The sequence below is a fragment of the Lynx rufus genome, unplaced genomic scaffold (genome assembly GCF_022079265.1).
Source record: "Lynx rufus isolate CCGP_SWC_20201006 ecotype Redwood Valley unplaced genomic scaffold, mLynRuf1.p SCAF_18, whole genome shotgun sequence".
NCBI lineage: Eukaryota > Metazoa > Chordata > Mammalia > Carnivora > Felidae > Lynx > Lynx rufus.
This window is the reverse complement of record NW_025814832.1, coordinates 13,092,863-13,106,469: the sequence shown is the minus strand read 5'-3', so window position 1 is coordinate 13,106,469 and position 13,607 is coordinate 13,092,863. Positions and strand designations below refer to the sequence as shown.

General features: G+C 37.2%; 1 protein-coding gene across 6 annotated transcripts in view; it reads right to left on the bottom strand.

The window, feature by feature from the left end:
• The window catches only part of BCAS3 (BCAS3 microtubule associated cell migration factor), a 616,861-nt gene that overhangs the window by 322,880 nt on the left and 280,374 nt on the right, over nt 1–13,607 (bottom strand). For all 6 annotated transcript variants that reach the window (XM_047080915.1, XM_047080917.1, XM_047080916.1 and 3 more), the window contains one exon: nt 3,906–4,056. In XM_047080915.1, coding sequence (XP_046936871.1) covers nt 3,906–4,056 — 151 coding nt within the window. The remainder of the gene's footprint in view (nt 1–3,905; nt 4,057–13,607) is intronic.

The window sequence follows — 13,607 nt, the reverse complement described above, 5'->3', positions numbered from 1 at the left end:
GAGACCTGGAAATGAAAATCCCATTTGCTCATCACTCTGGTAACCTTAATATAGCAAGCAAAATTCTCAGTAAATGTAACAAAATTTAATGGAAATAATGCAAATTAGCTAACTTACAGTCATGAGACTTGGTCATAGTAAAAAAAATGTTAATAAAAATTGAAATAAATATAGCTTTTAAAATCTAATGGGATGAAATCTAATGATATGAGATGTAAGGGATTTGGTTCAAATCTCAACATATATAAAAAATGGAAGTTAAGGGAATTTTTTTCTCATAAAACAAATATTACTTTTGGTAAGGCAAAATACATGTATTTCAGTGAAAATGCCAAATTTTAAGGTAATAAAACCATAAATTGTATTCTAAAAATTCTATGAACAAATGTTGGGGTGACTTAGAATAAAAATTATAAGGAAATTACACTATAGCAATTTCTGGATATAATCAACAAACCCTTCAGAAAATGGATTAGAGGGGGTGTCTGGGTGGCTCAAGTCAGTTAAGCATCCAACTCTTGCTTTCAGCTTAGGTCATGATCTCACAGTTCGTAAGTTTAAGCCCCACTTCTCAATCTCAATCTCTCTCTCAAAAATAAATAAATAAACATTAAAAAAAAAAAAGTGGCTTAGGGTATTAAGTCTCATAAGAAGAGCCAACTATAAGTTATTAATACTATTATCAAAGTGTTTATAGGTCACTGTGATCTGTGTTAATAGGAAGCCAGAGAAAATAGCAGGAGGGGTGGGGAAAAAACGAACAGCAGGTGGGAAGAGTGGAAAATAATGGGCAGGGTAATAATGTGTGCTACACTAATGGCTCTGCCACAAGTAGAGAAGTCATTACAGACAACTCTACGAAAAAGACCAATAGTGAGTTTTAAAATCTCTTCTTTTGATAACTGTACTATAGTTATGTAAGAGAATATCCTTGTCTGTAGAAGTTATATATTGAAATTTGTAGGAATAAGGAATTACTAACTCTACTTTGAAACAATTTAAGAAAAATATGGTGTGTGTGTGTGTGTTTGTATGTGTGTGTGTATGCACACGTGTGCATACATGTATGGGCAGAGTGAGAGAATGTGAATGATAAGGCAAAAATACTGGATTGTCAACATTTGGGGAAAATGGGAATTCATTTTACTGGTCTTATAACTTTTTTTTGTAAATCTGAATCCTCCGAAAATTTTAAAAATTACAAACCAAGTATTCGTTGTGGGACAAATACTCTCTTTAAACACTTCAACACAGGACATGCTAAAAAGAATTTAAAAACTCAGCAAAAATATAATGGTCTGGGAACTGAGATAAAAAACCAAGTCAACAATGCAACATGTGTACCTTGAATTAATATTAATTCTAAAGCACATAATTCAAATTCATTTAAGTTATTTCATTAATAAATAATTACTAAGTTGTCTATAATATAAGGGAGCCTAATGTATGCAATCTAAAAATCAAGGAATTGTGACTAAGTTTTTAAAAAGAAAAGAAACAGAATTTATCCAAGTTCATAAAATATGGCAGTGGAGGGAGACACCAGGTGATTAATAGTTTCTGTCCATCTAAGGGCAGAGAAATAGAGAGTAGCAAGAGAGAGTGTGAAAGAGTGTGAAAGACTTTCTCTTTTTATTGTGGAAAATTTCAAATACATACAAAAGTAGGCTCAGTTTCCACTCCTCCTCACAACCATGTTGAATTAAATTCTAATATAATAGGATTTCATGCATAGAACCTCAGTCACTGTCTTAGAAAAGCTTATTTGAAAAAGAGAGCTAATTCTTTACATTATAAAAATAGCATAGCTCGTAAGTTTTAAAAACAATAAACACCAGAAACAAAGCTAGAATTAAATTCAAGAAGAACAATTTTGAGTATTCTTTCACTTGGATTCAGGAAACACACAAAAACTCATAAGTACTTTGCAGAATTGTACAATGCTCAGTTGAATAAAAAAGGTACAATTATGGATGATTTCTATAAGTAAAAAAAATAACTTTAAAATTATGATTCAAGATTTAGTCTAATTTTTATTTGATTCTACATCCCAGAAAAGAAAAAATGAATGAACAGTAAATAACCTCTTCATAACCTCTTTCCTATTAATAGCTACTGTAATTTTAAATATTTTTATGCTTATTTATTTTTGAGAGAGAGAGAGAGTAAACAGGGGAGGGACAGAGAGAGAGGGAGACACAGAATCAGAAGCAGGCTCCAGGCTCTGAGCTGTCCGCACAGAGCCTGATGTGGGGTTCAAACTTACAAACAGCGAGATCATGACCTGAGCCGAAGTCGGACACTTAACTGACTGAGCCACCCAAGCACCCTTTACTTATCTTATTTTAAAAAAAAGAAACTAGGGGCGCCTGGGTGGCGCAGTCGGTTAAGCGTCCGACTTCAGCCAGGTCACGATCTCGCGGTCCGGGAGTTCAAGCCCCGCGTCGGGCTCTGGGCTGATGGCTCAGAGCCTGGAGCCTGTTTCCGATTCTGTGTCTCCCTCTCTCTCTGCCCCTCCCCCGTTCATACTCTGTCTCTCTCTGTCCCAAAAATAAATAAACGTTGAAAAAAAAAATTAAAAAAAAAAAAAAAAGAAACTAAAAGAGGAAAGGGAAGCCAACATTCTATTTAAATCACTGAACATAGTTAAAGAGCTGAAATAAATTAAAAAAAAAAAAAAGGGATACAGGCCCAATGATCTATATCATAACATGCCTAATTTGGGACCTAAGTATATTTTTCCTTCCCCCTCCCCAAATATGCCACAAACTCCATTTTATTTCTGCATTCAGCAATAAGATCACTTTGTATACGAATACCACCCCACCAGGTAGAGGGTCCATTTCTGTGCTATGGTGAAATCGGGAGTTCAAAGGCCTTATCCCTGAGCATGAGTATTTCTTCTCACAAAAGTGACTTCTATAAACACTTTACCATCCAGCACAAAAATATTAAGACCTATTGATATAGTAGCCAAATAATATAATCTATTTCTTTTGTTGGAAAGGCCCTGAGGATTGTTTGAAGCCAGGATTGGGTTTTCTCTGAGCTACCTGCAGACAAAATTTAAGACAGTTGTTTCATTTCAAATTAGATAACAATCTCAGGATTGCTTATTGATGAAACAGGTAATCTGCCTATAGATATATATTTTTCTGGTACAAATGGAATTTCAGAATCATTTTGCGACTGATCATCTAATGATATCTTAAATATAGTACTTTATTTTCAAGAACTCAAAGAAGTGAGTTTTATATTCCTAACCAGTAGCAATTAAAAATGTTTTTAAATAGCTAAAATAAGCACAGACACATCAAGTGAGTCATCAAATGTCTTTGTGGATGTTAATGACCAATCTTGAGTAAAGCCCAAATTTTAGGACTCTGGCTTTTGAAAACTACCCATAATATCACATTGTCGTAACACTAATGACAGATTATTATTTGTAAATTATACCACGATATAGGTTTTTTTTTTCCTTTAAGTTTCAGAAACATGGTTGTCATCTAACAAAGTTCTTTCCTTAGTATTTGGGCCAGGTAAAATCTGGTGGTCATTATAAACACAGATTATGTCCACAAAAGCAAGAAACTGAAACTGTACTTTCAGACAAAGCCGCAAGGCAGCAAGTATAAGACTGAGTAGATGGGTCTGGTTTTTATTAGCCAGTACTAGTTTTCACAACTTGTCACTGCTTTGTCTTTGCTATGAATGTATGTGCACATGGTTGTATTTGAGTATGTTTGTACATGTTCTATACTTTGTACTTATTCTGCTGCCATTAAGTCTCACATGGGCTGGAAATGAAGAACGTACTCAAACGACCCAAAGAAAATGTGTTTTATTTTTATGTATCCAATCCTCTAAAGCAGCTATTTTAAAAAGTAGCAAGCCTAAGGCCTTACCCTGTTCGTTTGGTGATGGTCCCCAATGTCATTGGTTGCTTGATTTGTGCAAGAGGCATCAATACCATCAAGCTGGGGAGAGGAGAGAGCCGAGGGTTGCCAGGGTTGTTGTTGGCAAAATTATTGTAGGAGTCTTGGCTGTTTAGTTTCCCTACAAAAAGAAAAATAAAGAAAAGCATCACCAAGAGATGTTTCCTTCTCTCATGTGATTTGCACTCACTCCACTAACCATTTAAGAAAGTTATCAAAGGCAGAATTGATTCTAAAAGAATCATGGTTATATGGATGGGAAAAAACAAAGGATACTGGTAACACCAAGTGTGACTTGATTATAAACAGAGATTTTAGTCTTTGAGGATAGAGGAATGGAGGATACAGAAATGGATGGATGTTAAGTGGTTATACAAATAATTAGTATAAAATTTAATTATAATTTTATGATCTTATGAAGGAATATAGGATAGTAACAGAAAACACAACAGGAAGATATAAGGTAGTCTAGAGGAGGCATGAAGCAATTCTCTAAACAAGCTGAAAGTAAGTGGGTAGAATATTCCAGCCACAGCAGCCTGTGAAAGCTGGGAGGGTGGAAGAAAGAGGAGTCATGAGATTAGTATCCACAGAGAACAGGAGACACAGGATGAGTAACAGAAGTCATAGGTAAAATCATCACCTTCTTCCCAATATCTACCACCCTCCATCATAAAGTTTAAAAACAAAAATCAACACATTTCCCTTTATTTTATGCTGGGCATTAATATAAAAAATAAAAAGAATAGTCATTATGGCTCACTAGTAACCAGGAAAAACAAACTCATCTGTGAAGTAAAATCTGATCTGCAGAGGGAATAATTACTTTCAGCCCACTAGTAAGCCAAATTCCTCCTACATACTTATCTTTTTTCCCTCTCCATGGTATTTTCCAGAATGTCCTATAAATGAAATCAGAGTATGGGGCTTATGGGGTCCAGCTTCTTTCATTTGCCAATAAGCATCTGAGATTCACCCACTCTATATTTTCCTGAAAGTATCAACAGATCTTTCCCTCTCCTCCCCCCCTTTTTTTTAAGTGGGCTTCATTCCCAGCACAGAGCCCAATGTGGAGCTTGAACTGACAACGCTGAGATCAAGAGTCAGATGTTTAATCAACTAAGCCACTCAGGGCACCCCAGATCTTTCCTTTTATTCGTGAGTATGATGGAATTATATGGAATACTTCAGTTTGTTTATCTAATCACTGCTTTTGGCTATTAATGAATAAAGGTGCTATAAACATTTATGTACAGGTTTTGTATGAATATAAGCTTCCTTTTTTGGATAAATAATCTAAGAATGGAATTGCTGGTCATAGTAAATGAATGTATGCATGACATAATAATTGTATGTTTTAAGATTATAAGAAAATGCCAGTTTGACAAAGTACCTGAACCATTTCTCATTCTCACCAGTAAAGTATCATAGTTCCAGATCTTCCATATCCACACCAGCATTTAGTATTGTCATTCTTTTTGATTTTAGCTATTCTGGCCTTTATTTGGATTTCTCTAATGCATAATACAATGTAGTACTTTTTTGTTCATATACTTGTTATCCATATTTCTTTTTTGATAAAGTATCTGCTCAAATCTTGTGCCCATTTTAAAAACTGAGTCAATATTTATGCTGAGATATAATTCATATATTGTGAAAGTCACTCTTTTAAAATGCACACTTCTGTGGTGTTTAGTATATTCTACAGTGTAGCACAACCACGACCACTATCAAATTTCAGAATATTTTCATCACCCAAAAAGAATGCCCATACCCATTGGCAATCACTCCTCCTTTGTCCCACCTCTCAGCCTTTGACAACCAGGAACCTCCTTTTTGATTCTATGGCTTTGCCTATTCTGGATGCCTCATAAATGGAATCATATACAATGTGGCCTTTTATGACTTAGTATCTTTTCAAGGTTCATCCATGTTGTGCCACATGTCAGTTCATTATTTTTTATAACCAAATAGCATTCCATTGCATGGATGTACCACATTTGACTTATCCATTTATGTGTTCTCAAGTTTTCTTGGGTATACACACCTAGAAGTGGAACATTTCAGCCTGTATTTAACATTTTGATGAACTGCCAACCTGTGGCTGCACCAATGTATAAGGGCTCCAACTTCTCCACATCTTCAAAAATACTGTTATTGTCTACCTCTTATTTTAGCCATCCTAATTTTTTTTAATGTTTATTTATTTTTGAGAGACAGGGAGAGGCAGAGGGCAAGCAGGGGAGGGGCAGAGAGCGAGAGGGAGACACGGAATCTGAAGCAGGATCCAGGTTCTGAGCTATCACCACAGAGCCCGATGCGGGACTTGAACTCATGAACTGTGACAGTATAACCTGACCTGAAGTCAGATGCTCAACCGACTGAGCCACCCAGGCGCCCCTGTTTTAGCCATCCTAGTGGGTATGAAGTGGTGTCTTATGTGGTTTTGATTTGCATTTCCCTAATTCTAAGGATGTTAAACATCTTTTTCATGTGCAGTTTGGTAATTCGTATATCTTCTTTGGAGAAATGTCTAATCCGAAATATTTGCCCATTTAAAAACTGGATCGTCTGGGGCTCCTGGGTGGCTCATTTGGTTGAGCGTCTGACTTCAGCTCAGGTCATGATCTCACGGTTCATAAGTTCGAGCCCCATGTCACGCTCTGTGCTGACAGCTCTGAGCCTGGAGCCAGCTTTGGATTCTGTGTCTCCCTCTCTTTCTGCCCCTCCACCACTCGTGCTATGTCTCTCTCTCTCTCTCTTTCTCTCTCTCAAAAATAAACATTTTTAGAAAATTAAAAGTAAATAAAATAAAAATTGGATTGTCTTTTTACTGTTCAGTCATAAGTTAATCATATTCTCTGGATACAAGCCCCTGGTCAAATATATTATTTATAAATATATTTGTCCCATTACATGTGTTGTCTTCTCACCTTCTTCATGATGTTCTTTGAAGTATAAAAGTTTTTAATTTTGATAAAGTCTACTGTATCCATTTTTTCTTTAGTTGCTTATACTTTTATTGTCATATCTAAGAAACCATCGCCAAATCCAGGGACACAAAGATTTATGCCTATGTTTTCTTCTAAGAGTTTTATATTTTCAGTTCTGACATTTAGGTCTTGGATCTATCTTGAATCAATTGTTATAAATGGTGTGAAGTAGGGGTTCAATATCATTACTGTGAATTTTGGATATCCACTTGTTCCAGTCTTTCCACAGAAAAGACTCTTCTTTCCCACATCAACAGATTGTCCTGGCACTCTTGTTGAAAATCAAAAGGCTACAAATGTCAGGAATTATTTATAGATCTTACTCTCAAATTTTAAAAGATCTTTATATATTCTGGACATAAGCCTTTTGTAAATTTTCAAATATGTTCTACCACCCTGTAACTTGTCTTCTTACAGATCTTTCAATAAGCAAAAGATTTTTTCCCATAAAGTCCACCTCATGAATTTGTTTAGTATATGTGGTGTTGAATTGATGAACTATTTGCCTAACCTAAGGTCAAAAAATTCAATCTAAAAAATTTTAAGTCTTGTATTTTATCTTCATATATATAATTTATATCATTTGTTACATGATACAGTTAATTTTTTAAGGTATGAAATGTGATTTTTTAAAAAAATAACAATGACATGAAATGAAACAAATGAAAGCAAATAAAACAAAATCTCCAAAGTTTAAGTGAAGTTTATAGCAACTTTACATATTAGGATTTTTTTTGTTTATTTTTTAATCAGTGCCCTGATATTAATGATAAAAATTTTATATTACCGATATAAAATATTACTGATAATGTCTATTACTCCAGTATTATGATAACTGAAGCCTGAGACAAGGCAGGATCCATGATCTCTGTAATTTTTTGATATATTCACCAAATGACAAATCTGAGCTAAATTTTGGTGAGCTGAAGTGGTATGCCAATTTGGATTGCTTTCTTTTTTTTTTTTAATATGAAATTTATTGTCAAATTGGTTTCCATACAACAAACACCCAGTGCGCATCCCAACAGGTGCCCTCCTCAATGCCCATCACCCACCCTCCCCTCCCTCCCACTCCCCATCAACCCTCATTTTATTCTCAGTTTTTAAGAGTCTCTTACGGTTTGGCTCCCTCCCTCTCTAACTTTTTTTTCTTCCCCTCCCCCATGGTCTTCTGTTAAGTTTCTCAGGATTGTTTTCTTAACACAAAAAGAAATCGTATTATAATTACTGAAAAGAAAGAGAACAGTATATCAAAAGGGAACATACTATATTCTGGAACAGAAGCACCCACTTGGACATTTATTATTTCTATATTATTTGGTGTCACCACCTTGTGGCCTACAGCTACAAAATTCAAATTAGTTACAGATCTCATAGAGAGAAGGCTATGAAATACAAAGACAGAAATTGTTATTATGTTATCAAAGTTCTTTTCAGATACAAGCCACATGGGATTAGAAATTTTAGAATATTTTACGTGTTTTTCTGAATGTCCATGTTTTGAAATGCTGTCATATTGGGAATTAGGTTCCTAAACAACTCATAACTTCTAAAATAGACATTACACAAACATCTACCCAAATGCACACAGAATTCACTAAAAATGTGCTTTTATTTTCAAAATTCTTAGCACCCCTGTTCAGTCACCTTTTTCCAAGGAAAAATTATTGTGAAGCACCTCTGTCCCAGTAAATAATGGTTTTTCAGAGGGACTAAAGATAGAAAAAAAAATAGAGAAAAATAATATTGAATTTCATTTCTTTTAGTCAGTGGTTTCATGTCACTGTATTCAACAAAACCTGCTGCTTCCACCAACGTTGTCATTTATTTGCAAAGACGCCAGCTAGGATTCTGATTGGAACTGCAATGAGTCTGTAGATCAGCTGAGGAACTACTGCCATCTTACCAAGCCAAGAATATGAGATGTCTTTTCATTTATTTAAGTATTCTTTAATTTCTTTGAACATTATTTTGTAGATTTCAGGGTACAGGTTTTATACTTCTTTGGTTAAATTTAGTCCTATTTTATTCTTTTGGATGCAACTTGTAAAAAGAATTATTTTTAATTTCACTTTTCAGACTGTTAATTGCCAATGTAGAAAAATACAATTAATTATTGTACATTGATCTTATATCCTATAATCTTTGCTGAACTTATCTCAGTTTCTTGTGGATTCCTTAGTATTTTCTACATACATGATCATGTCATCCTCAAAGAAGAAAGTTTTACTTCTTCCTTTCCAGTCCAGATGACTTCTATTTATTTTATTGCCTAAAAGCCTTGGTTACAACTGCCAGTACAATATTGAACAGAAGTGGCAAGAACAGACTATGATTCATTTTAAGTTATTTTTTGTATATGGACTGAGGTGTGAGTTGAGGTTGTGTTCATGCTTTGAAAGTGGATATCAACTTGTTTCATCACCATTAGAAAGATGATCCTTTCTCCATTAAATTGCCTTTTCATCTTTGTCAAAAATCAAATGACTATACACGTGTGCATCTATTTCTAGATTTTGTTCCATTGATCCATGTGTCTATCCTTTCACTAATACTACATTTTCTTGATTACTGTAGTTTTTTTTTTTTTTAAGACAGAGAGAGTGCACGTGTGAGCCTGTATGAGTGGAAAGAGGGGCAAAGAGAGAGGAGAGACAGAATCCCAAGCAGTCTCTGTGCTGTCAGAGCAGAGCCAGACACAGGGCTCGATCTCACAAACCGTGAGATCATGACCTGAGCCGAAACCAAGAGTCGGACACTCAAGTCACTGAGTGACCCAGGCACCCTGTTGACTACTGTAGTTTCATAGTGATCCATGCACTTACACAGAAACTTTACAGAAAATTTTCCACACTTTCCATGTTATAAAAACAAGTCCAGTGTTTATAACTCAACAACTCTTCCATACAGAAAACACCTTATTGACCCAATGTTATTTTCAAATAATTGTTCTTAACTTATAAAAGTTATCTGCCCCAGTTCAATGGTTAACAATAAATATTGTATTTTATAAATAACAGCAAACAGTAAGCATTTTTTTTTTACTAATTTGTAAGTGGAGTGTTAAAGTCCCCTGCAATTACCACATTCTTATCAATAAGGTTGCTTATGTTTGTGAGTAATTGTTTTATATATTTGGGGGCTCCTGTATTCGGCACATAGGCATTTATAATTGTTAGCTCTTCCTGATGGATAGACCCTGTGATTATTATATAATGCCCTTCTTCATCTCTTGTTACAGCCTTTAATTTAAAGTCTAGTTTGTCTGATATAAGTATGGCTACTCCAGCTTTCTTTTGGCTTCCAGTGGCATGATAAATAGTTCTCCATCCCCTCACTCTCAATCTGAAGGTGTCCTCAGGTCTAAAATGAGTCTCTTGTAGACAGCAAATAGATGGGTCTTGTTTTTTTATCCATTCTGATACCCTATGTCTTTTGGTTGGCGCGTTTAGTCCATTTACATTCAGTGTTATTATAGAAAGATATGGGTTTAGAGTCATTGTGATGTCTGTATGTTTTATGCTTGTAGCGATGTCTCTGGTACTTTGTCTCACAGGATCCCCCTTAGGATCTCTTGTAGGACTGGTTTAGTGGTGACGAATTCTTCAGTTTTTGTTTGGGAAGACCTTTATCTCTCCTTCTATTCTAAATGACAGACTTGCTGGATAAAGGATTCTCGGCTGCATATTTTTTCTGTTCATCACATTGAAGATCTCCTGCCATTCCTTTCTGGTCTGCCAAGTTTCAGTAGAGAGATCGGTCACGAGTCTTATAGGTCTCCCTTTATATGTTAGAGCACGTTTATCTCTAGCTGCTTTCAGAATTTTCTCTTTATCCTTGTATTTAGCCAGTTTCACTATGATATGTCGTGCAGAAGATCGATTCAAGTTACGTCTGAAGGGAGTTCTCTGTGCCTCTTGGATTTCAGTGCCTTTTTCCTTCCCCAGATCCGGGAAGTTCTCAGCTATTATTTCTTCAAGTACACCTTCAGCACCTTTCCCTCTCTCTTCCTCCTCTGGAATAACAATTATGCGTATATTATTTCTCTTTAGTGCATCACTTAGTTCTCTAATTTTCCCCTCATACTCCTGGATTTTTTTATCTTTTTCTCAGCTTCTTCTTTTTCCATAATTTTATCTTCTAGTTCACCTATTCTCTCCTCTGCCTCTTCAATCCGAGCCATAGTTGTCTCCAGTTTATTTTGCAACTCGCTGATAGCATTTTTTAGCTCCTCCTGGCTGTTCCTTAGTCCCTTGATCTCTGTAGCAAGAGATTCTCTGCTGTCCTTTATACTGTTTTCAAGCCCAGTGATTAATTTTATGACTATTATTCTAAACTCACTTTCTATTATATTGTTTAAATCATTTTTGATCAGTTCGTTAGCCGTTGTTGTTTCCTGGACGTTTTTCTGAGGGGAATTCTTCTGCTTCGTCATTTTGGATAGTCCCTGGAGTGGTGCGGGACTGCGGGGCACTTCCCCTGTGCTGTCTTGAATAACTTGAGTTGGTGGGCAGGGCCTCAGTCAGACCTGATGTCTGCCCCCAGCCCACTGCTGGGGCCACAGTCAGACTGGTGTGTGCCTTCTCTTCCCCTCTCCTAGGGGCGGGATTCACTGTGGGGTGGCGTGGCCCGTCTGGGCTACTTGCACACTGCCAGGCTTGTGGTGCTGGGGATCTGGCGTATTAGCTGGGATGGATCAGCAAGGTGCACAGGGGCGGGAGGGGTAGGCTCAGCTGGTTTTTCCTTCGGAGATCCACTTCGGGAGGGGTCCTGCGGCACCAGGAGGGAGTCAGACCCGCAGGAGGGATGGATCCGCAGAAGCACAGCTTTGGGTGTTTGCGCGGTGCAAGCAAGTTCCCTGGCAGGAACTGGTTCCCTTTGGGATTTTGGCTGGGGGATGGGCGAGGGAGATGGCGCTGGCGAGTGCCTTTGTTCCCCACCATGCTGAGCTCTGTCGTCCGGGGCTCAACAACTCTCCTTCCCGTTGTCCTCCAGCCCTCCCGTTCTCCGAGCAGAGCTGTTAGCTTATAACCTTTCAGATGTCAAGTCCCGCTTGCTGTCGGAACACACTCGTCCAGCCCTTCCGCTTTTGCAAGCCAGACTCGGGGGCTAAGCTTGGCCGGCAGGCCACCCCTCCGCCCCAGCTCCCTCCCGCCAGTCCGTGGAGCGCGCACCACCTCTCTGCCCTTCCTACCCTCTTCCGTGGGCCTCTCGTCTGCGCTTGGCTCTGGAGACTCCATTCTGCTAGTCTTCTGGTGGTTTTCTGGGTTATTTAGGCAGGTGTAGGTGGAATCTAAGTGATCAGCAGGACGCACGGTGAGCCCAGCGTCCTCCTACGCCGCCATCTTCCCAGGATCTCTCTTTTTTTACTAATTTGAATAAGACAAATTTATATAAAAAAAGCAAACAATCCCCACAAGAGATCAGAATGAATATCTTATTTCTAAATGACATCCTGAAAGACATTATTTTTTTTAGTTTGTATTTAAATTTCAGTTAGTTAACATATAGCTTAATAGTTTCAGGTGTACAATATAGCAATTCAACACTTCCATACATCTCAGTGCTCATTACAACAAGTACACTCCTTAATCCCCAACACCTATTTAACCTATTCCCCCGCCCACCTCCCCTCCAATAACTACCAGTTTGTTCTCTATAGTTAAGAGTCTGTTTCTTGGTTTCTCTCTCTCTCTCTCTCTTTCCCCTCCTCTTTTACTCATTTTGTTTCCTAAATTCCACATATGAGTGAAATCATATGGTATTTGTCTTTCTCTGCCTGAATTATTTCACTTAGCATAATACTCTCTACCTCCAGGCACATCTTCGCAAATGGCAAGATTTCATTCTTTTTAATGCCTGAGTAATATCCCATTGTGTATATATACCACATTTTCTTTACCCATTCATCAGTTGATGGACATTTGGGCTATTTCCATAATTTGGCTACCGTAGGTAATCACTGCTATAAACACTGGAGTGCATGTATCCCTTTGTATCTGTATTTTTGTAGGGTTGTAGGGTAGTTCTACAACTTTTAGTTTTAACTTTTTGAGGAACCGCCACACTGTTTTCCAGAGTGGCAGCACCAGTTAGCATTCCTACCAACAGTGTAAGGGGATTCCCCTTTCACCACATCCTCGCCAACACCTGTTGTTTCTTGTGGTGTTGATTTTAGCCATTCTGACAGTTGTGAGGTGATGTCTTATTGTAGTTTTGATTTGCATTTCCTTGATGATAAGTGATGCTGAGCATCTTTTCATGTGTCTTTCAGCTGTCTGTATGTCTTCTTTGGAAAAATGTCTATTCATATCTTGTGCCCATTTTTTTTAAGTTTATTGATTTATTTTGAGAGAGAATGAGCACAAGAGAATCACAGGCAGGCTCCACAGTGTCAGTGTATAGCCCGATGGCTCACAAACCATGAGACCATGACCTGAGCCGAAGTCAGACACTTAACCGACTGAACCACCCAGGCATTCCTCTTTTGCCCACTTTCTATTGGATTATTCACTTTTGGGGTGTTGAGTTTTATAAATTGTTTATATATTTTGGATACTAACCCTTTATTGGATATGTCACTTGCAAATATCTTCTCCCATTCTAAGGCTGACTTTTAGTTTTGTTGATCATTTCCTTCATTGTGCAGATGGTTTTTATTTTGATGTAGTGCCAATAA